This window comes from Lepus europaeus, chromosome 4, assembly GCF_033115175.1.
Source record: "Lepus europaeus isolate LE1 chromosome 4, mLepTim1.pri, whole genome shotgun sequence".
In the NCBI taxonomy this organism is placed as follows: domain Eukaryota; kingdom Metazoa; phylum Chordata; class Mammalia; order Lagomorpha; family Leporidae; genus Lepus; species Lepus europaeus.
This window is the reverse complement of record NC_084830.1, coordinates 56,914,311-56,939,015: the sequence shown is the minus strand read 5'-3', so window position 1 is coordinate 56,939,015 and position 24,705 is coordinate 56,914,311. Positions and strand designations below refer to the sequence as shown.

General features: G+C 38.3%; 1 protein-coding gene across 3 annotated transcripts in view; it reads left to right on the top strand.

Annotated features, from left to right (window-relative positions):
* The window catches only part of WWP1 (WW domain containing E3 ubiquitin protein ligase 1), a 139,659-nt gene that overhangs the window by 19,160 nt on the left and 95,794 nt on the right, over positions 1–24,705 (top strand). For all 3 annotated transcript variants that reach the window (XM_062188296.1, XM_062188295.1, XM_062188297.1), the window contains exons 2-3: positions 12,155–12,249; positions 16,499–16,589. In XM_062188296.1, the coding sequence (XP_062044280.1) occupies positions 16,520–16,589 (70 nt within the window). In that variant the 5' untranslated portion in view covers positions 12,155–12,249; positions 16,499–16,519. The remainder of the gene's footprint in view (positions 1–12,154; positions 12,250–16,498; positions 16,590–24,705) is intronic.

Below are 24,705 nucleotides of genomic sequence, written 5' to 3'. Positions count from 1 at the left end.
TAGAATGGACAAAACTCAAACCGGCACCTGTATGGGATGCTGACTTTGTAGACAGCAGCTTAACCCACCGTCCCACAGCACTGCCCCTAAATAAATTTCTTTAAAATAGATGTTAAATTGGCTCTGATCATGTTTTTTCCTGTGACTGGAGCATTGCTGAGATGCAGAGCTAAATAGAAGGCAAGGAAGTAGAAGGAATTTTAAGTACTCGAGTCAAAAATTGAATAGAATTAGAATGAGAAGAAAATTAAGTTAAATACTTTGACTAATTATTTGTCTTGAATTTCTGTGAAGAAAGTAAATTGAGTATGGAGAACCATGAAGTAGTAAATTGTAGGAAATTAATGAAGGGCCAGCGCTGTGGCGTAGTGAGTAAAGCCACCGCCTGCAGTGCCAGCATCCATATGGGCACTCGTTTGAGTCTTGGCTGCTCCACTTACTATTCCAGCTCTCCATTATGGCCTGGGAAAGCAGTTGTAGATGGCCCAAGTCCTTGGGCCGCTGCACCCACGTGGGAGACGCGGAAGAAGCTCCTGGCTTTGGATTGGTGCAGTTCCGGCCGTTGTGACCATCTGGAGGAGTGAACCAACGGATGGAAGACCTCTCTCTCTCTGCCTCTCCTCTTTTCTCTGTGTAACTCTTTCAAATAAATAAATTAATTAAAAAAGAAATTAACAGGCGGCAGTTGCAAATGTTAAGTTATAATCCTTTGGGAAAGCATAAGGTTAAATTCAGTGGGGCTTTGGTTACAGATTTAGGGACACGTTGTAACAATACAAATGTTTGTTGCTTTGAAGAAGAAAAAGAAAATGTATATGTAAGTGATTGGTTGTGGAGTTATTTTGAGAGCAAGGCATTCAAAGAGTTTGGAAATGGTTAGATTTGACAATAAAGGAAATGCAGAGGTAGATGCCTGGTTCTTAGGAAATTAAAATCGTGAGTTTTTTTTCTTTTGGTGCATTTTAGCATAAGGATTTTGTTTTTGTTGTTATTGTTGACATATTTTGAGATAGCTCATTGTAAGGCAGAGGAATGTTTGAAGTTGTTTGAGAGGAATAAAATTCTAAAGATACAGTTTAATATAAACTCATTGTACGCAAGAAAGGCAGGGGAGTGAAAAATAGAGTAAGAACAAATTTATGAAAAGGGGGATGTGAGGTATATATGGAAAAAAACAGAAAGGCCCAAACTTATGTTGCTGGAAAAGAAGTAAATGTTAGAGGATAAGTGAGAACAGGACAAAAGTTCTGAGGGAAAATTAATGAAATTGTGTAGAGGTGAACAAATAGAGCTGTATAAAAAATAATACCCTTCCAATGTAGAAATCTGCCAAATGGCAAAGATAAGCAAGAGAAAAGGAACAAAGGCCATATAGAATAATTGGAAAATTTAATAGAATGACAGAAGCTTGTCTACTTATTGTTAATCTTGAACGTAAATGGATTGAATTCCCCAGTTAAAAGATATAGGCTGGCAGAATGGATAAAGAGGGCCTAATGATAATGCTGCCTACAAGAAACTTACTTCAATAGTAATGACAAACCAAAAACCAAAGAATGGAGGAGATATGCCATCAAAATGAAAAAACGAAAGCCAGCAGTGGGGGCAGGTATGTGGTACAGAGGGTAAGTTCCATTTGGGTTACTCTCATCCCATGGAGGAATGCCTGGTTTGAATTCTGGCTATCCTTTGTCTACTCCCACTTCCTGCAAGTGTCTACTCTGGGAAGCAGCAGATGATGGCTCGAGTACTTGGGTCTCTGCTGCCCACATGAGAGACCTGGATGGTGTCCTACACTCCTGGCTTTAGCCTGACCCAGCCTGGCTGTTGTGGGCATTTGAGAAGTTAACCACTGGATGAAAGATATGAAGATACCTTTCTCCACTCTGACTCTATCACTCTTTTTTTTTTTTTTAAAGAAAGTCAGAGTTACATAGAGAGAGAGGAGAGGCAGAGAGAGAGAGAGAGGGAGGTCTTCCATCTGCTGGTTTATTCCCCAGATGGTCGCAGCAGCCGGAGCTGCGCCAATCCGAAGCCAGGAGCTTCTTCTGGGTCTCTTACGCAGGTGCAGGGGCCCAAGGACTTGGGCCATTTTTTACTGCATTCCCAGGCCATAGCAGAGAGTTGGATCAGAAGTGGAGCAGCCGGGACATGAACTGGTGCTCATTTGGGATGCCAGCACTGCAGGCGGCAGCTTTACCTGCTACGCCACAGCGCCAACCCCGATCCTATCACTCTCCCCCCACCACCCACCTTTTTTAAAATCTCCCAACAAAAGTGTAGGACTGGATAACTTCACTGCTGAATTTTACCAAACTTTTAAAGAAAAACTAGCACTAATTTTCATATTGTTACAATATTGATAGGAAAAGAATCCTTCTAAACTCATTTTACAAGGCCAGCATTACCCTGAAAGTAAAAACTAGACAAGGACACAACAAATAGTTACGGACCAGTATCCTTGATGAACTTAAGTGCAGAAGTTCTCTACCAAATACTAGCAAGTTGAATGTAACTGCACATCCATATGAAGATACAACATGATAAAGTGGGATTTATCCTAGAATGTAAGAATGGTTTAGCATACACAAGTAGGTAAATACAATTTGTCATAAAAACAGAATGAAATATAAAAACTAAGTGACCACCTCAATAGGCACAGGAAAAACATTCAGTAAAATTCAACATGCATTCTTGATAAAAATCCTTTTGATAAAAATTAGATACAGAAAAAATGTACTTCAACATAATACCCACAGCTTAGATCATACTAACTAGGAAAAGTTGAAAGCATCAGGACCAAGACAAGGATTTCCACTTTCACCACTGTTATTCAATATGTATTGGAAATCTTAGAGCAGTTAGGCAAGAGAAAGAAATAAACAACATCCAGATACAAAAGCTGAAAGTCAAACTTTCCTCTTTTTGCAGACGACATGATTTTCTAATAAGGAAAACCTAAAGACTCCACCAAAAAATGGCTAGAACTGACAAATGAATTCATTTTAGTTGCAAGATACCAAATCACCAAAAGTCAATAGTTTTTTTTAATATACAAATAATGAAATTGCTGAGAAAGAAAGTAATTTCATTCATAATAATTATAAAAATAAATAAAATGCCTAGATAGAAATTTAAGGAAGTGAATGATCTCTACTGTGAAAATTACCGTTAGGCCCCAAGATATTTATAGCAACAGGATGATCTGAGTCATGCAGGACAAAATAGATAGTTAAAAAAGGGAGAAGATATATACTGGAGATAGAGCTGGGGGAAATCCTTGACAGGAAGCCAGGAGAGCAACAGAGACTGGGCAGGTCCACTCTGAAAGAGCAAATAAGGGAAGGGAGAGGCTTGGACCAGAGAGGTTGGCGTCAGCCCTGAGCAGACCAGGTGAGAGGAGACATCGCGGGTCTATGGAACTGCAAATAGCACAGAGAGGGAGAAATTGGCGAACTGCTTTTGACGTTCCACACGGGAAAAAAGAAGATATAGAGGAAAAGAGGTCTCGCACTACCCCCCACTTCCCTTTCCCCCAATCCTGGACCTGCAGCTGGATGGGAGAAGCCATCTTGGTTGTTTACATTTTTTTAATCTAAGCAGGGGACTGCCACCTTTGCCTCTCACCCACAGGCCCATCAATTGCAGGGGCCACCTCACCACACATCCCTACCCAGGAACGAGGACCACAACATTTCAGAAGAATTTCTTTCCCACCACGCAAGCTGTGCAACAAGGAGAAGTCATGAATATTGAAAGCTCAAACCTGCTCCATCCACCATAGGAAAATGAGCCAGGCTCCAGTAGGCAGGGCTCCATGCTTCCGCTTGCAACACACAGACAAATAGCAGCTCATAACAGAGGGAAACCTCACCGTGAAAAATTCTCTACAGATTAGAGGTGCAGTTTGTTAAGCAGGGTGATATAACCCTGAACACACCAGAGTCTAACAATAGGGCATCCCAAAACTGTGAAGAAAAGGGCAGGTCACACTAACAGAAGTGAACACCCTCCAACCAAAAAATGAGAGAAAAGCTACAAACACCCCATGGGGGCCTTATATAGAATACTTCCTCCACCCTGGAATACTGAAGAGAGAACTCAGGCCACATCCAGAACATACATCTTGGAAACATTGTGAAGCAAATGCACCATCTAAATGAAAAGCTCTCCCAATAAATTGAGATATTAAACAGAAGGCAGAATGAAATACCAGAAATGAAGAATTCATAGTTCAAATAAATAATGCAGTGGAAAGCCTAAACAACAGAATAGGTGAGACAGAAGAAAGAATATCAGGGCTAAAAGACTTCTGTAAATATTACAATTAGACCAAAAAAAATAAAAAGAAATTAGAAAACTAAAAAAACATGGTTGGAAATCCACAAGATACTGTCAAATGACCCAACATATGGATCCTAGGAGTTTCAGAAAGCGTGGAAAGAGAGATTAGAAGGACTTCTTAATGAAGTAATAACAGAACACTTCCCCAATCTGGAGAAAGAAAGAGACATCCAAGTACAGGAAGTGCACAGAACTCCCAGTAGACACAACCAGAAAAGATCTTCACCATGATACATTATAGTAAAACTCCTGACAGTAAAGCATAAAGATCCTAAAATGTGCATGAGAGAAATGCCAAATCATATTCAGAGGAAACCTAATTAGACTCACTGCAGACTTCTCATCAGAAACTCTACAGGTAAGGAGAGAATGATAAGATATATTCCAAGTCCTAAGAGAAAAAAACTCAACCCAGGCTTCCATAGCCTTGTCAGCTCATCTAAGACTTAGGTGATCATTGACGTCATACATAAGAGTGTTAATTGTTAAATTAACAACAATAGTCACTGTGCACTTACTTCCCATGAAGGACCTCTGTCCTCTATGAGTTAGGAGAATTAACTGTAAAACTTGTTCCTAGTTTGTGTGTGTGTGCACCTGTGCAAATTGTTGAAATCTTTACTTAGTATAGAGTTGGTGTTTGTGTTTAAAGATTATTGATAATCTTAAGGGAGAATGGGATAGGGAGTGGAAGAGAGAGGAGGTGGGGTGGAGTTAGGGAGGAAGGGTGGGTATGGTGGGAAGAATCACTATATTCCTAAAGTTGTACTTAGGAAATTTGTACTCATTTATAAAAAGTTTCTTTGGGGAGAAAAAAATTAAAGAAAATTACTAAACACTGATGTAACCAATTGAAGAGAATGCACACAAAAATGGAAAGCAATATATGTTTATGGATTGGGAGAATTAATATAGTTAAAATGTCCATTCTATCCAAAATGATTTACAGATCAATGTAATTCCCATCAAAATACTGATAACATTTTTCACAGAAATAGAAAAAAAAAAAACACTAAAATTTGTGTGGTGCCATAAAAGCCTGATAAGTCAAAGCAATCCAGAGTGAAAGGAACAAAGCTGGAGTCAGTACCTGACTTCAAACTTACTGCAAAGTAATGGTACCCAAAGTAGCATGGAACTGGCATAAACACAGACATGTAGACAGATGGGACGGAATAGAGAATCCAGAAGTAAGTGTTTATTTACAACCAACTTGATTTTTGACAGATACCGCAAGATCATATGTTGGAGAACAGAGATTCTATTCTCTTCAATCAGTGGTACTGGGAAACTTGGACATCCAAATGCAAAATCATGAAACTAGATCTCTCTCTCTCTCTCTCTTTGACCTTACACAAAATTAACTCAAAAGGAATCAGAGAATTAAATGTAGGACCCAAGATATGAAACAGGAAGAAGAAAAGATAGGGAGAAACAGAACATTGTTGTGGGCAAAGATTTTTTTTTTTTTTTTTTTTTTTTTGGACCAGGTCTCAAAACCACAGGAAACAAATGTAAAGATTGGTCAGTTGGCGTAAATCAAATGAAAAAGCAAAGGAAACAATGAACAGTAAGGAGACAACCTACAGAGTGGGAGAAAACATTTGTGAAGTATTCGTTTGACAAAAGATTAATTTCCTGAACTTAAAAGGAACTCAACAGAAAAAAATTAGCTGATTTAAAAGTAGAAAAATGACCTGAATAGAATTTCTCTAAAGATGATTTACAAATGGCCAAGATGTTTATGAAAACATTGGTCAGCATAACTAAGAATTAAGGAAATGTAAATCAGAACAACAATAAGATATCTTACCTCAGACTGACTTTTATGAAAAAAGAAAAACTGGGGTGAACATCAGCTTGTTAAGATGCTGGTTAAGACATCTACATCTTCTATGAGAGTGTCTGAGTTTGATTCTCAGCTCTGGCTCATGTTGCAGATTCTTGGCAATGCAGATGCTGGGAGGCAGCAGGTGATGACGTGAGAAGTTGGGTTCTTGCCACCCGTTTGGGAGTCTTGGATTGAGTTCCTGGCTGTTGCCCAGTCCCTAGTCCTTACCATTGTGGACACTTGGAGGATGAACAAGCAGATGGGAGCCTGTGTTTTCTGCCTGTCTGTCTGTCTCTGCCTCTCAAATACATTTTTTCAAAAGAGAAAAAATAACACATGCTGGCAAGGATGTGGAGAAAGGGAAACCCCTATACACTGTTGATGGGAATGTAATGGAAATAGTATGGTATTTCTCAGAAAACTACAACTCATTCCTCTACTGGGTATTTGAATCTATATTCAAAGGAATTAAAATCAGTATGTTGAACAGACATCTTCACTTATATTTATTATAGCTTTATTCACAATAGCCAACATATGGAATGAATTAAGTACCCATTGATAGAGGAATGGATACTGAAAATAAACAATGGAATATTATTCAGCCATAGAAAGGATTGAAATTCTGTCATTTGCAACAACATGGATAGGAGTAGAGGACATTATGCTAAGTGAAATAAATCAGCCTCAGACAAATCCTTATTCTCATATATACAAGACTAGTTAAATAAGTTGTGGAAAATGGTATTAAGAGGTGAGTTTGGGGGCCGATATTGTAGCATAGTGGGTTAAGCCACCACCTGTAGTATTGGCATCCCATATGGATGTTGATACTAGTCCTGGCTACTTCAAGCCCAGCTCCCAGCTAATGGGCAGTGAAAGCAGCAAAGGATGGCCCAAGTGCTTGGTCCCCTACACCCATGCAGGAGACCTGGAGGAAGCTTCAGGCTCCTGGCTTGGGCCTGGCCAAGCCCTGGCTATTGTGGGTGTTTGAGAAGTAAACCGGTGGATGGATCTTTCTCTCTGTCTCCCTCTCTCTGTGTGACTCTGCCTTTCAAATCAATAAATAAATCTTTTTTAAAAAGTTGAAGAGATGAGTTTTGGTGCAAAAAAATTAATTGAAATCCATACCTATTTTCTTTATAATATACATTTTAACAGACTTTTTGAAGACTTCGCATATGAGGATGTGAACAGTTGATTTCATAGAAGTAGAGAACCGCTTATGGTTACCAAAGCCTGGGAAAGGTGTAAGGGAGGAAAGAAAGGAGGGAGTATGGTTAATACAGGGATGTGGTAGTATACGAAGAATAACTTAACAGTGTTCTATCGGGCAACTGTGGTTGACAAGTTAATAGAATATTTCAAGATAGTTTATGAAGAGGATTTTGAATGTTACCAACACAAAGAAATGATAAGTGTCTTTGGTATTAGATATGCCAATTACCCATTATATGTTGTATTCATGTGTTGAAATGTCATACTGTACCCATCAATATGTACAATTACTATGTGTCAGTTAAAAAATTGAATATTAATACTGACTTAAAATTTGGCATTTTTGAAGATAAATACATTTTTCTCATAAAAAATAATTTTCGTGATTCTCCCTGACAGAGCCATACTCTTATATTGTACACTAAAAAGAACTTTGAAATTGACTGAAAAATACAGAAAAGTAGATAAGAGGAAGATGAGGTTATTAGATTCTGTGATAAGGTAGGCATTCTGTGATAAGGTTGAAATAAACACCCAGGGCCAGCATTGTATTGTAGCGAGTTAAGCCACTGCTGCACTGGCAGCATCCCATATGGGTGCGAGTTTGTGTTCTGGCTGCTCCAATTATGATCCAGCTCCCTGCTAATATGCCTAGGAAAGCAGAGGAGTATGACCCAAGCACCTGGGCCCCTGCACTCACATGGGAGAGTTGAAAAAAGCTGCTGGCTTTTGCTGGGCCCAGCCCTGGCTGTTGTGGCCACTTGGGGAGTGAACTAGTGGGTGGAAATCTGACTCTGTTTCTTTTTTTTTTTTTTTTTCTCTCTCTCTCTCTAACTCTGCCTTTCAAAAAAATAAATAAACCTTTTAAAAAATAATTAACACTCAACCTGTAGACAGGTTAAAATGTACCATAGGGATAGGTGTTTGGCCCAGTGGTAAGATGCTCATGTCTCATAGATTTGACTTCAGGCTTTGGCTCCCAATTACCATATTTTCTGCCAATGCAGACCCTTGGATGAGATCTGAATTGAGTTCTTGGCTGCTGGCCCTGACCAATATGGACATTTAAGGAGTGATTCAGGGAATGGGAGCTCTCTGTATATCTCTTCTGTCTCTGCCTCTGCTGCCTTTCTCTTTTTCTCTCATGATCTAGGAAAAAAAAAAAGGTACCCATAAATCTTCATTTTTACTCATTTTAAGGTAGTTTGTGTAAGTACTTTTCAAATCACTGGAATGGTGCAGCTTGGAAGTGGTACACTTTTTCACCTAGTGGAACGCTTGTAAATTATTAGACAGTGACATTTCTGTGTATTGGGGTTAAGCAGATTATTTAGTGACAAGAAAACTCTATTTGCCCTTTGGCAGATATTGCAGGTCGCTGGAATGGTAGAGTGTACAGATGTTCTTTTTTACTCGGTGGCATACTTGAAAATTATTGGGAGGGTGATATTCCAGTGTTTGGGGTTTAAGTTGATTACTAGTGATATTTATAAAGATCAGTGTGAACAATAGAGCTTTATGAGAAGTCAGCTAGCTTCTATCCCAAGCAGTTGAAAGGATACATTGAGAACTTAATACAAACTTTATTTGAAGATACAGAGCAAAGGCACAGTGCTTAGAAACAGATCCTAGAAAGAGTATCCTTATGGGATGTGGAATGCAAATGAAAAATAATGCTAATATTACATGAATGCTAATGCTAATAGTAAATAATGTCAATATTAAAAAATAATGCTAATAAATAATAAATACTGCTAATAATAAACAATAATGCTAATACAAATGAAAAATAATGCTAATAATGGTAAAATTGGCAAGAGTTGTATTTAATCCCATTTCTCTGCTGTACTTTATGTGAAAATATGAGTTGAAATGTAAAGTAGTAATGGTAATGCCAGTTGGTGCTAGTAGGAAGAAGAGCTGAGGGGCTGGAGTCCCTGAGTTAAGGGGACAAATACTCCAAGAGTAGAGTGCACCATGCCCATCAAGTCTGGGATGGTATCATTTGTGCTAGTGAGCAGAATGGAGATCAATAGGATACAAGGCTGGTGAGCTGTTGGCATAGATGCTGAGGCTATGAAGTCAAGTAGGGAAAAACAGTAGGATTGTTAGGAAGCTTGTGTAGGAAGATGGAAATGTCTTCCATTTGTACGAGTCAGTGGAGGGGATGACTTGGAGAGTTTGCTAATGATTCTGGGGGTTAAAAGAGTGGGCACTGAGAACTCTCTTACTTCTCCCTCTTCCTTTGTCCCAGTATGTAGTCTCAGTGTTATGATCTAGAGCCCTAAATGACGAGTGTTTTCTCTCAAATTGATTTTTCTCCTCTTTGAATTTGTAGGTCATGCTGAAATGAAAAATGTAACAGAATTGTGCTTTGTTATGACAGAATTCCACTAGCATAATTTTTTTGAGATTCTTCAAAAAAACTATCTAGGCATGAGAACCATTATATTGTTTATAGAGGTTATCAGATATCCCAGTTTCCCCAGACCTGAGATGTTACTCAATAGGCAAGGCTAAAACTTGGATGTTCTGGGCAAATGAGCGAGTTGGTCACCTTCCTAAGGGTACTGTCCCATTTTACACGTTCATTGCAATGAACAATAACATATTGCATAAGTTATCTCTATATAGACATAATATTCCCATACTGCTTAAAATTATATCCCAATTTTATAGTTTACATTTTTATATAATATTTAACTTTTTTGCTATACTTTTGACTCTTAGATATATGAGGAAGAGAGAGGCTTCTTGGTTCATCAATATTTATCTTTGTCACATTCATTGAATTTTAAATTTTGTTGTATTGATATGGTAGTTTTCCTAGATGCAGGCTTTTCAAATAGTTGAAAAGCCTACATTTATTGTTCTAAACTTCTTTAGCACCTGCTATATACCATTGTATTCTGTTACTGAGTGGTTTCTTGTATATAGTCTTTAAAACTGGACTCTATTAAAACTATGACTTTCTCTTCTATCATATTGTAATTTTGCCATGTCTGCTTTACAGGCTAGGCACTCAATAAAATGGCTCCTAATTGATCTAGCCTTATAGATATGTGACAGTATTTATCTGGCTTTTCAAAGTGTTAATACTATCTGTAATATGCAGAATGAATCAGAGTATTCATTTTTTAAAAATTGCTTCTGACTTAAGAATGACATCTTGAAGTAAGTATGCAATTAAGACAGATCTAAATGAGGTTTTGATAGATAACTTCAGACCACTAGAAATGCAGTTTACTATATGCATTCAGGACCCTCTTCTGTTGATTACAGTTGAATGATAATGATCCATTATACAACCCTGTGACATTTTTAAAGTGTTGAACTGTACATATGAACTTAGATAAAACTTACCATATCTTCTGAGCGGAAGGTATGACTTCAGTTTATTTGGCTGAGTAATGAATTTGCTTTGAAGTTTGTTGAAATTCAGACTTTGCTTTTATTTCTTTGTCCACACTCACTTTCTACATTTCTGAAGCTGAATTGAACTTGCAGGTCCTTTCTCTTATATTTTGAAGAGCAGGGACAACTGGAAAGCATACCATCATGCAGGTTGTTGTCTTTGTGGGTTTGTGCTAAGCACAGTGTTAGTACTGGTCAGCAGAAGTTGATCAGCACCTTCTAAAATTCCTGTCAGTGTTTATCCACAGTATCTCCTCAATGAACAAGCCCATTGTCTTTCATGTGTTTAATAGCATCTAAACACACTCTGATGCCAAAATGTTATAGACCTGCTTCCTTAGCCTACCTGCTGTTGTACCTGGATGTTTACAATTTCCTTTGAACCAGCATGTCTGAAATTTTGCTTCTAACCTCCTCTCACAGCACTAATTAGTCTTTATTGAATGACTACACCATGCCATATACTCAGAACGCTAAGCATTTTACATTTATTGTCTTATTTAATCCTCAGTATAACATGATGTGAATGATTTTGTTTTTCCTATTCTGATAAAGCCAATGAGCCATGAAAAAGTTAACCTGATCACACAGTTCTTAAGTACAGAAATGAAATCCAAATAGTCTTAATTCAGAATTGGGTCTCAAAGACTGCCATATAGTTTCCCCACATTTCTCTTCTGCCTTTCCTTGTCATAGCACCTGTATCCACCTAGATTTTTAAATAGGAAATTGTGTATGTGTTAGAGAGAGAGCATGCATGCATGTGTGTGTACCTCTCCATTAGTTTACCCCCCAAATGCCTGCAATGGCAGGGACTGTACCAGGCCAAAGCTGTGAGCCGAAATCTCAGTCCAGGTTCTCCCATAAAAGTGGCAGGAATCCAGTTGCGATTTTTCAGGTTTCTTGTTCTTTGTAATGCTCAACCATGACATAGTCATCTGATCAAAGACCTTGTACATATCCTAAGTTTCTTCCTTCTCTTGACCAATGCCCACTGTCTTAAATCTGAGTAAACATGTGTCGGTTATTTTTTCCAAAATGCTATGCTCATTCTCTAAATATATACTATATTTAGAATATAAACTATTCCATAGAAGCCTTCGCTGTTTGCCTGTTAGCCTTACCACCTTATATTGTCCCTGTGTTTCTATTGTCCAGGCATCCCAGTAGTTCTCTGGATGCTACATACTGTCTCTGTTACAGTTCACTCAAAGGTTATCTTGGTGAATCCTTCCTTATCCCTGTGGGTTGGGGTGTCTACTTTGTTGTCTCCTGTGCCCCAGCTATACCAATTTACATTTTGCTTCTATTTTGCTAACTGTCACATTGAAATGTATTTGTTTACAGGTTATCTCCTCATCAGACTATGAGCTCCTTGAAAGAAGGAATCGTGTCTTACTCATCTTTGTATCCCCAGAGTCTACCACAGTTCCTGATACGTAGTAAGTGATTAACACATTTTTTTAAAAACTATACTTAACGGTCAGACTCACCCTGGAAAGCAGCAAGTGATAAACCAAGTATTTGAGACCCTGCCTCCCATGTAGGAGACCAGGTTTGAGTTCTAAGCTTCCAGCTTCAGCCTGACCCACTCTAGCTTTTGCAGGCATTTTGGGAGTGAACTAATGAATGGGTGGTTTCTGTCTGTCTCTTTTTTTCTCCCTGCCTTTCAAATAAATAAATGTATGAGTGAAGATTAAAAAACCATATTGATAGCAGCATAGACCCTTGATATAATGAAAATGCACTTGATATTTGTCTTCCTTATCTGCAAAACCAGTAGCTCCAGTTTAATATTGAGAACAGCACCAGATAAATCCCAGTAGAGAGGCATTTTACAAAGTATGCAAATACTAGTCTTCAAAATTTTCAAGGCCATTAAAAATGAGGAAATTCTTGAGAAACTCACTGTCCAGAGAACCCAAACGAAACATGGCAACTAAGTTAAGTGATATTCTGGATGGGGTCCTGGAATAGAAAAAGAATATTAGGTAACAATTAAGGAAACTTGAATAAACTATGAACTTACATTGAATTTGGTTCACTTATTATGACAATTGTAGCATACTAATGTAAGATACTTGGAGAAACTGGGTATGGATCTATGAGAACTCTGTATTACCTATGCAGCTTTTCCAAATCTGAAACAGATAAAAAATTTATTTAAACAAATTTTATCTGATTATTTTTCAAATGTACAGTCTAATTTTTATAGACTTTTCTCGCTTGGTCATATTTTATTTTTTATTGTGAAAATTGAAAGTTTTTAATATTATTAAAAAGTTATTATTATAAAAGTTTTTATTTGATAATGATAATATTTAAAGTCCTGGAGAGGTCAGACTATTGTTTTTTGCTTCTGACTCACTCAAGATGGTTTGTTTTCTAAGAAATATGCGTTTTAAATAAAAGGTTTAGATTTAGTTGCTTTTCATTTTGGGTGATCTCAGTGACTTAAATTGTGCTATCTTCCTGAGAACATATATTCATTCTCAGTCATCTTCTGTCTCTGTGTCTCTGTTTCTCTCTCTGTCTCCCTGTATACACACACACATACATAGACACAGATGTGTGTGTGTGCATGGCACCTATTGAATGTTGGGGGATCCTGCTAACTTGAGCCCTAGTTTAGAGTGGGGATCTGAGCTCCCTCACCTTGTAGCAGGCCCAAGGCCTTGTCTCCTGATCCCAATACTCCTATCAGTGTCCATATCCAGGGAAGAGTGTAATTTTTATTTTCTATTTTTTTACTTTCTACCCACCATCCTTTTCTGTTATTACAACTCAGTTATTAGTTTTTTGGCTACTACATGGGGTATTATCAGGCTTAATAATTTCCTATACTTATTAAGAATGTAATATTGCCTGAAAAGTAGTCCATTTGTTTTCATTTATCCAGGACCTGTTTATGTTAAAGCAGGAAGGCCATTCAGAATGTCTAGTAGGAGCAGGCAGTTGGACAAGCATTGAAACATTGTTATCAGAGTGTCTGGGTTTGAGTCCTGATTCTGTGTTTTTGATTCCAACTTCCTGCTAATGCACAACATGGAAGGCAGCAAGTGAAAGTTAAAGTGTTGAGTCCTTGCCTCTCTCAGCGAAGACCTGGATTGAGTTCTAGGTTCCTGGCCTTCACCTGGCCTGGTCCCAGGTACTGCAGGCATTTGGGTAGTGAACCAGCAGATGGATGATCTCTCTGTCTCTTTTCTGTCTTTGAAATAAAAACATGAAACAAATGGTATCTTTATTAAAAACAGCCCAAAATATCTAGTCTGCTAGAAATTGAAGCCTTCAATTTTCAGTGACTTGTTGTTAATTGATTATTTAAGAGTTTTGTTTTCATTTGTTTTTTAAAATGAATATGATAGTGATAATAGTGGATTACTCTCAGATATAATCCTTGAGCCTGTTTTCTCATCTGTAGAATCAGAGCATTGGCTTGAATAATCTTAGAACATGTGAATGCGGTAGGCATTTAGTACAGTGGTTAAAATGCCACTTAGGATGCTTACACACCCTGGGAAACAGCAGATGATGGCTCAAGAAGTGGGGTTTGTGCTGCCCACATGGGAAACCCAGATTGATCCAAGCTTTGTCCTGACCAGAACCCAGCTGTTGTGAGCTGTTGTGGGCATTCAAGGAATGAACCACCTGAAGGGGAGATCTCTGTCTTCCCTGTCTCTCTATCTCTACCTTTCAATTAAATAGACATAACTTTTTAAAGAAATTAATTAGTTAGTTAATTAATTAATTTGAAAGGCAGAGTTACAGAGAGAGAGAGGCAGAGGCAGAGAGAGAGATCCTCCACCCACTGTTTCATTCCCCAAAAGGCTATTATGGCCGGGACTAGGCCAGGCTGAAGCCAGGAGCCAGGAGCTTATTCCCGGTCTCCCACATGGGTACAGGGCCCAAATACTTGGGCCATCTTCTGCTGCTTTCCCAGGCAGGTTGCTGGATTGGAAGTGGGGCAGCCAGGAATTGAACCGGTGCCCATATGGGATGCCGTTGCTGCATGTGATGGCTTAATCCACTGTACCACAGTGCTGGCCCCTAGAAATAAATTTGAAAAGAAAAGGAACCCGTGAATATATGTTACTTAAAATCAGTTAACTGTATAGTAAACAGCTGTTTATCTTTCAATTTTTTTTAAGATTTATTTATTTATTTGATAAGCACTGTCACAGACAGAGGAAGAGACAGAGAAAGGTTTTCTATCTGCTGGTCACTCCCCAAATGGCCACAATGGCCAGAGCTGAGTCAATCTGAAGCCCGAAGCCAGGAGCTCCTTCCAGGTCTAATGGTTGCATGTGCCCCCACGTGGGTGCCGGGACCCAACTACATGGACAGTCTCCTACTGCTTTCCCAGGCCACAGCAGAGAGCTAGATCAGAAGAGGAACAGCCGGGATATGAACTGGTGCCCATATGGGATGCTAGCAGAGGCCTATCCTACTATGTCACAGTGCTGCCCCCAGCAGTTACCTTCAAACATATAATACATGCAATTATAAGTAAGTGAAGGGAATATAATGATGTTAGAGTATTAGATCTCTGAATTTGGTTAAAGGCTCTTAATGGAGCATCGGAAAGATGAAAAATGAGGGAAAACCAAGGTAAACATTAATATTCATTCATATTTCTCAGTGTTTCCCAAAATATCCCGCTTTATTTTTAGCAGGTTAAAGTGTATAGAAGTTCAGCCTTAAGATAGATTTATTATTTATTTACATATTTACCGAGTTTCTTATTTGAAAGGCAGAGAGGGAGTCACCTATACACAGAGAAGAAGGGAGAAAGAGAGAGAGAGAGGGATAGCAAGCTTTCATTCACTGGTTCACTCCCCAAGTAGCCACAAAAGCCAGGGCTGGGCCAGGATCTAGGAACTCCATCCAAGTCTCCTACACAGGAGGCAGAAACCCAAGTACTTGGGCCATGATCCACTGCCTTTTCAGGCACATTAGCAGGAGGCTGGCTTGGAAGTGGAGCATCTGGGACTTTTAACCAGTAGTCTGATAAGGATGCTGGTGTTGCAAGAGGTAAATTAAGCTGCTACACCACAACGCCAGTCCCTAGAAGTTCATCTTTGAGCTATTCTTCATGCAGAAGAAAGCTGAAGTAGCTGTGCTTTGTATTTTATTTAAAAAGTAAGAACTGGGGTGGAAGTCTATGGAGCAGAACTTAAAAAAATTAGAAAAAGAAACCTGTAAGATTACTAGGAGCAGAACAACTAATTCCATTTATAAACCAAGGCTAGATATTAAATTTAAAATTTTTAATAAAGGACATTGTTGAGACAGTTGATGAAACTAGAATATGAACTAGAATATAGATTGGATAATAGTTAGGTACTAAATTCCCAAATTGATCATTGTACTTTGATTAAGAATATTTTTCTTATTAGGAAATACGCACATAACTTTTTAAGTATAAACGGACAGTATCCTCAGGTTGTTCAGATTATAAACATAATAAATATATATAATTTATTCATTTAGAAATTTATTCATGTCAGCATGTGACTGAATTCTTAGTGTTATTGTTTATTGCCTAGGTGGACTCAGATACTGTTGCCTGTATTCTGTAATATTTATAATCCTGTCTTAATTTTAAAAGTAGGACAACTGTCCCAACAGTTATATTCATCTTGAAAATTATATTCTCTTGCCTGACTGATGAATAAATTATCCCTTTTATAGGTTTATGCTGAATTTTGGGACATGGCCACTGCTTCACCAAGGTCTGATACTAGTAATAACCACAGTGGAAGGTTGCAGTTACAGGTAACTGGTAAGTTATTTTCTTTTTTTTTTTTTTTTTTTTTTACTTTTTAAAATAATTTTTATTGAGATATAATTCAATATCACACACCCATTTAAAGTGTACAGTTCATAGAGAAAAATGCCTGAGTGTATCAGTATTACTGCAAATGCAATTTTTATCAAACTTTGTTTAAATATATGTCAAACAAATGATAGGAATTATATGCCTCTATAGTTTTAATGATTTAGTGACTTTTTTTTTTTTAACTTTTATTTAATGAATATAAATTTCCAGTGTACAGCTTATAACTTCCCTCCCACCCGCAACCCTCCCCTCTCCCGCTCCCTCTCCCATTCCATTCACATCAAGATTCATTTTCAATTCTCTTTATATACAGGAGATCAATTTAGTATAAAGATTTCAACAGTTTGCACCCACATAGAAACACAAAGTGAAACGTACTGTTTGAGTACTAGTTATAGCATTAAATCACAATGTACAGCACATTAAGGACAGAGATCCCACATGAGGAGCAAGTGCACAGTGGCTCCTGTTGTTGACCCAACAAATTGACACTCTAGTTTATGGCGCCAGGAACCATCCTAGGCTGTCGTCATGAGTTGCCAAGGCTATGGAAGCCTTCCAAGTTTGCCGACTCTGATCATATTTAGACAAGGTCATGAAAGACAGAGTGAGGATAGTAACCAATGATCCTAAGAGTGGCATTTACCAGGTCTGAACAATTATACAGCATTAAGTGGGGAGGAGGACCATCAGTACACAGAGGTTGGGAGTAGAGCCATTGGTGGTAGAGTAGAGGTTATGATTACAAAGGAATGAGGCCCAAGTGCACTAGACAGGGCCTAGAACAAAGGACAGAGTCATTATTAGAGGGGCTAAGAAAGGTGCTGTCTAAGCTACAATTAAGTTTTCTGATTGAGAGGCAAATAGAACCTGATAGAAGGGGCTTGATAATAATCTGGTGGGCTTTAGGCCTTGTAAATTCAGAGGCCCAGACCTATCTATCTCTTCACATGGGGTATATCCTAAGGGAGGTGTGAACCTCCTAGGGGAAGGCACTCTGTTGACTTTCATCACTTGGCTGGCCTGGGAGGAGAGCTGGCCAGGTAAAGGCAGGGGGCATCTCTAACAAGAAATTTACAGTTCTGCCTGCAATGTTGCTGACCCTACTTGACCATCCCCTCAGCTGCAGTGGTCACTTTGGAAGTTGGGCTGAGTGAAGGGCTTTTCAGCTTAGAGCCAATAAGATCTGTGGCTCTGACCTGGGCATCCTTCGACTCCAGGGCAGGTCCATTTCCAGTGATCCAACTCTTGGCAGAGCTGCCAGGGCTCTTCACAAGCTGACTTCTGCTGAAGCCCAGGCTTACCACATTGAAAGCCACTGCAGTGGACTGGCATGTTGGGTCTCCTTGAGGGCAGATCACTGTACAGATCAGCCATTAATAGGCCTGCCACCCATTGCTTCTGATGCCGAGCTTTCTTTTCCTCCTGGTTTGTGTTAAAGCAGACCAGAGGGTGCAAGGGAGTGCCCGTTTCCCATCTCTAATCTTCGGTGGCCTGAACTACAAGTCTATAGTCACAGGCATGTTCTGTAGTAGTTTTTCTAAGGTAGACAATGCCCATGAGGAAAATTATATTCTCACTTTAAAACTTTCTTTCCCTTTGGTCTGAAAGGGAGGTTTTTTCTACTTACTGTATACTTCGCTGATGGCGAAGTAAATCTACGGGATTATTATTTGAGTTCTTATTTTGGCTATGCTATTGCAGAAAAATGTTAGCCATCTCTTTTATAAGGTCTAAAGATTAAATTGTGCATCCTACAGATTCCTTCATAATAGAATTAGTTTCCTACCTTGAAGAGAATAGAGAAATGAAAGAACAAGTTGGGCTTAGAATAGAGAAATGAGGGAGCAAGTCCTAGATCGCTTGCTGACAATAGCAATATCACATGAATACTTAGCAAACCGTTTCAACCATTAGATAACAACTTAAGAAAACATTTACCAGAAGGTCCAATGCCTTCTATAAATTTTAAGAATCATGTATTTGAAAACACCTCTTAAATATCTAACATGGTGTAGTTTGTTTAGCCAGTAAACTTAAGCACAACCATCTAAAATGTTTTTAGTTTCTTTCTACCAACAAGTCTAAAACATATGATACACAGATTCAGGTCCCACAAATTAAAATGTATCTTTGATTGATTTTAGCAGCTTAAATTTATGGACAATCTTATCTATAAGCCATTTAAAATAAAACTCTTAATAAAATTTCCCCATGTGGACATACAATATGTACACACATATAATATAGCATAATAGACCAATATAGCAATTTTAATAATAGCTTTTAAAATCTTTAACTCTTTTTGTAGATTGCCAATTGATTTGAATTGCTTTTTCTTTTTAGTAACCTCAATTAACCATACTTTCTCTCAGTTGGTACTGTTAATACATTATTGGCTTCATCTGTTTACAGAGCCATCCCAAAGTACTGAATACAATAAAAGTAGCTGGAAAAAGTCCATAGGAACCTATAGGAGGACAGCTAAACACAGAACCAACAACGCTTTAGTTTTATGAGCAGCAGATCATATATAACTGTGGATGACAAAAGACTTTAAGTCGCCATGTTTAAAATTATAAACTCATCAACCAACAAGAGGCACTTGCTTACTTCACAGTATTTTTGAAAGCACCTGTAGGATTTTACAAGTATTTAACCCTTTAAGCCTCTGGGGCTTTCTCATTAAGATAACTATCATGTCTAGTAACACAAGATCATTAGACTTTTTAATTCTCAAACATTTGTATTAATAGCATTTTCCATTATAGAAACTTAAAGTCTGGTACCACATCACATCTTGACAGTCCTTCTAATATACTCCAAATAGACTGATTAGTTGGTGTCTCTATAAGATGAGAGACATAGGTCCTTCGATTTTTTCAGTTGGGCCCAAACTGGAAAAACCAAAGTCCAGGATTTACTGGAAATTTTAGAGACCAGATTGTTTGAAACTTTGATTTTTTGAATGCCTGTCGAGAATGCCAAGAAGGCTCAAAATCCAAAATATCTGGTTGAAATAAGATTTCTTAAAATCATGACATAACATAGACCAAATTTGATCATTGTTACAAGGTGATTATTCAAATTTTTGAAAAAAGCACATATTTAAATAACCCATAGCTCTTAATAAAAATTCAGCTGTTTTTGAACAATTAGAATTTAACAGACATCAAGAGAACATAATAGATTACTTTAACACATTGCTTTAACAGAGCATCAGAGTTTAATTCTGTCAAAGAGAAATTGAGCTTCCTGTGATCTTTTGCTGTGAGGTTTCCTTCCTTTACCTTCTTTCATATTGGTGACCATGTTTCTGTGTTTCTGTGTGTAACACATCTTTAAGCATCTTTTGCAGGGCAGGATGAGTGGCAACAAATTCTTTCAGTTTCTGTTTGCTATGAAAAGTCTTAATTTCACCTTCATTCACAAATGAGAGCTTTGCAGGATATAGTATTCTGGGCTGGCAGTTTTTCTCTCTTAGTACCTGGGCTATGTCTCGCCATTCCCTTCTAGCTTGTAGGGTTTCTGATGAGAAGTCTGCTGTGAGTCTAATTGGAGATCCTCTAAGAGTGATCTGACGTTTCTCTCTTGCACCTTTTAGGATCTTTTCTTTATGTTTCACTGTGGTGAGTTTGATTACAACATGTCGTGGTGAGGATCTCTTTTGGTCATGTTTATTAGGGGTTCTATAAGCTTCCTGTACTAAGATGCCTCTGTCCTTCTCCAAACCTGGGAAATTTTCTGCTAGTATCTCACTGAAAATGCCTTCTAATCCTTTCTCCCTCTCCATGCCTTCAGGAACTCCTAGAACCCGAATGTTGGGTTTTTTAATAGTATCCTGTAGATTCCCGACAATATTTTTTAGATTTCTAATTTCTTCTTCTTTTCTTTGGTTTGCCTGTTTCCTTTCCTGTTCTCTGTCTTCTAAGTCTGATATTCTCTCTTCTGCTTCGCCCATTCTGTTTTTAAGGCTCTCTAATGTGTTTGTCATTTGATCTATTGAACTCTTCATTTCATTATGATTTCTAGTCACTATCAGAGTTTCTTGTTCCACTAGTTGTTTCATTTCATTTTGATTCCTCCTTAATATTTCACTTTCACGAGAGAGATTTTCTATCTTGTCCATGAAGGATTTCTGTAGTTCAAGAATTTGTTTTTGAGAACTTCTTAATGTTCTTATCAATTTTTTGAGATCCGCTTCTTGCATTGCTTCGATCTCATCATCTTCATAATCTTGAATTGGGGTGTCTTTTTCATTTGGGGGCGTCATAGTTTCTTCCTTGTTCTTGTTAGCTTGGTTTTTGCGTTTGTTGTTTGGCATGTTGGAGATATTTGGTTTCTTCACTGTGGTGTTTTTTCTTGTTACACTATGGCTCTATATTAAGTGGACTGTCTGCTTTCGGTGGAGCCTTAGAGGCTTGAGATGAGTGTGGACTGAGAGCTGTGTTTGGTTCCTCAGGGTTGAGGGTGTGTCAAAGATGACACTCCCAGGTTAGGTGTGGTAAATCTCTTTCTTTTTTTGATTTAAAAGGGAAGTAATTCCGCACAGCTGAACGTAATTGGAGGTAGTTAGCAGGCAAATGATATACCCACAGGAGCCAGAGATCGGAAGCTCTTTCCCAAGGACCACACAGGGAATCTCTGCTGCCCTCAGTGTGGGCTCCAATTCTCCTGCAGTCTCCCACTGGGTTGCCAAGTTAGATCCTAATCTCCTGTTATTTCACCCCTCCCCACAGAGTCAGGTTTTTCTGCTAGGCTCAGGGCCGGTGCAGACCTGAGGTCGCCCTGCTTATGACGTATGTCCAAAATGGCGCCTGCTCTGTCTTGCTCGCCTTTGAGAGGTGAGCGGAGAGAGAGAAACTTGTGTCCATATCAGTCACTTTTTAAATTTTTTTTTCTCTCTCTTCTAGTTAGCCTGGTGAACTTTTCCCCACAGAGTTTCAAGCCTCGTTCCCTCTAGCCTCCTCTTTCCGCTTGCCTGCTGTTATCTCGGGCTATGGAGGTTCGGCTCACCTCGCGTTCCAGCGCTGGTGCGTTGAGTCTGCCGCTGGTGTCCCGAACTTGGGCTCCCACGCTCTCCACGCAGGTCCACTGTGAATCACTAGTTCCGGAAGAGTTTCCGCTGCTGTTTCTTCCCCTACTCTTCCTTGACCCTGCAGTATCTCCACTTATATTAAACTTTCTCTCCCCCCGGACTAAGCGTGCTCCCTGCCTATTCCGCCATCTTGCCGCCTCTTGGTAAGTTATTTTCATTATAATTTTATTTAATATGGCGAGTCCCTGGTAAATCTTCCTTTTGAATGCCTGGTTCAGCAGACATCTTCCATAAGTATCATTTCTTTTGAAGTTATGTACTCTTTAGGTCTCATATACTATTGTGTGCATTTGTTGTAGCCGACCTCAAGGTAGATGTCCTCTAAAATTATTTTGTTCATTCAGTCAATGTTTATTGAACCTCTTAAAAGATTTATATCTCCTTTGTGGTGGGAGAATTTGGGTTTTTGAATAATGGTATCTAGTTGGTTGAAAATGATTAATAGGATAGGATAGGATCCTGAAGGCCACCTTTTTTCATTCATTTAGCCATTTGTGTAATCATTTAGCAATTATTTTGTTAAGAGGGAGTCCATGTATGAAAACACAAGACTCTGGTTCTCTAAAAATTCACTGTATAGTGGGTAAAGGAGATTGTGGGGGGGGGGGGGGGCAGTTACCAAGCAAAGTAATCTCTAACTAGGTTCCAGTGGCAGTATGGATTGGCAGCAAAGAGCATTTGAGGGAAAGGAAACAGCATCTGCAAAAGCAAGGAAGAACTTGGTCAGGAGGTTTTAGATAATTTATTCTTACTGGTTGAAATACATGATTGAGAGAAGAACGGTTCTTAGGCCAGCAATTTTATCTACTTCTAGGAATTTATGTTGAAGGTATTTAATCATTTAAAAAGACAACAGACTGGCAGTGGAATTATGGACAATGAAATGGAATGAATTAGCCAGGCTTCAAGAACTGCTGTTAAGTCAAAAAACCAAGATATGTTTTAAAAAAAAGAAAGGATTAGATGCAGCTGTGTGGTTAGAACATTAGAAATAGAAGGAAACCGATATAGTTTCTGTGGTTCTCATTACTGTGAGATTGTTTTTTCTAGGAATTTTCTGTGAACATAGTTGGGAAATGTTTATTATCCTGAAAGCCAGAAAAAAAAGAAAAAAGTAAAAGTCTTGAGTTCACGCTTAAACTTCCAATTCAGAATTATAACTGTAGGCTCTAAATACGTTTTTCCATTAAAAGGAAAAACAAAGAAACTTTAACTTGATTCAGTTTTGCATTTGTATCTTTCTTAACCTTAAAATCTTGATTCTAAATGACACTGACGTAATTTTATCTTTTTTTTCTGATATATTCAGAACAATTTCTAAGTAACATTTATATTACTCAAAATAGCAGGTCCCCTTTCTTGCAGTTTAAAATTTCTTTGTGAGTTTCCTGCCCTTAGAATATAGTCAGAATACATGTTTCAAAGTATTTTAAAATTAGCCAATTCTCCATTTGATTATGCTACCAACTTGATAGACAGGTTCATTGTTTTCAGTTATTTATTTATTTGCTTAATTTTGTTTTATTACCATGTAAAACATTTATGTAGTTTCAGAGTGAAGATCAAGCACATTTAGAAAGGTCTGCCTACTCAGTTTCCTCCTTTCCACTTCTTGCCTTTGTTCTTAGTTTTGGTTTATCTTTCTCTTCTTTTTGAAAATATGAGGGTACTTTAAAAAGCTTATGGGAAATGGTATTAAAAAAAAGTAAGTTTGTTTTGGTCTAAAAAACTTTGAAATCCATGTATATGCTGGGGGAGACTTCAAAAAGCTCATGGGAAATATATATTCAAGAAGAACTATGTATAGATTTCAGATTTTTGTAAAGGATCTCTGGCCAATGTACTTGAGGTGTACTTTTCCTTATCATGTTGACTCATGTATAAGAGTTCTTAGTTGAGGCCAGCGTGATGGCATAGCAGGTAAAATTGCAGCCTGCATGGCCGACATCTCATATAGGTAACAGTTGGAGTCCTGTCTGCTTCACTTCCTGTCCAGCTTCCTGCTAATGGCCTGGGAAAAGCAGCAGAAGATGGCCCAAGTACTTGGACCTATGCACCCACGTGGGAGACCTGACAGAAATTCTGGCTTCGGCCTGGCCCATTCCCAGCCATTGGGACCATTTGGGGAGTGAACCAATAGATGGAAGATCTCTTTCCCTCTCTCTAACTCTGCCCTTCAAGTAAATAAATAAAACTTTTTTTAAAAAAATAAAAGTTTTTAGTGGCAGAAACGACAATCTGATACGGCTAATTTAAACTGGAAAGGAACTTACTGAAGTCTAGGGAAACAGTTGGAAAATGGTTGTGGACTAAGAGGTTCTAAGTAGTCAAGTAATCCCACTACAATGTTTCTCATTTTATACATCAGTTACTGCTCTTCTTTGAGATACAGTGATGCTTTTGGGAGACATTGGACTTGGATCTGTGCTAAATGGCACCACATTTTAGTATCTTGCTTTTCTATTCTTTTCTGCTTGCCTTTCTTTCATTTTTGTAGGGCTAATTTTTTAAAATTAAAATGCATATTAAACCCCGTAATATTGTTCATACTCCTGATTCATCAATGAGAAAACTCTAGGAATGTCCATCCCTGTGCTGTTTCCTTCTTGAATATGAATAAGACCCACATATACTGAGGGAAACAGCAGTTTTATCCAGATAGAAGAATTTGATTGGGTAACTTTTTGTAATGCTTTGAGTTTTACAAAGACCCTGATAGTAACACTTCAGTCTAACAGAGAACACCCTTTGATTGCCCTATTTTGCTAATTCTTAACCCATAGTATTTGCTTTGAACCTCTCTGGTTAGTCCTCAGGTATTGAAGACAAACACTGTGCTTCTGAAGCATTTATCACATTGCATTTCAAATGTTTGTGTGACAATTTGAATTACTGCTGTTCTCTTACATAGCTTGTTTTTTTATCATTTCTTAAGAATCCCATGTGTATGACAGTGGGGGA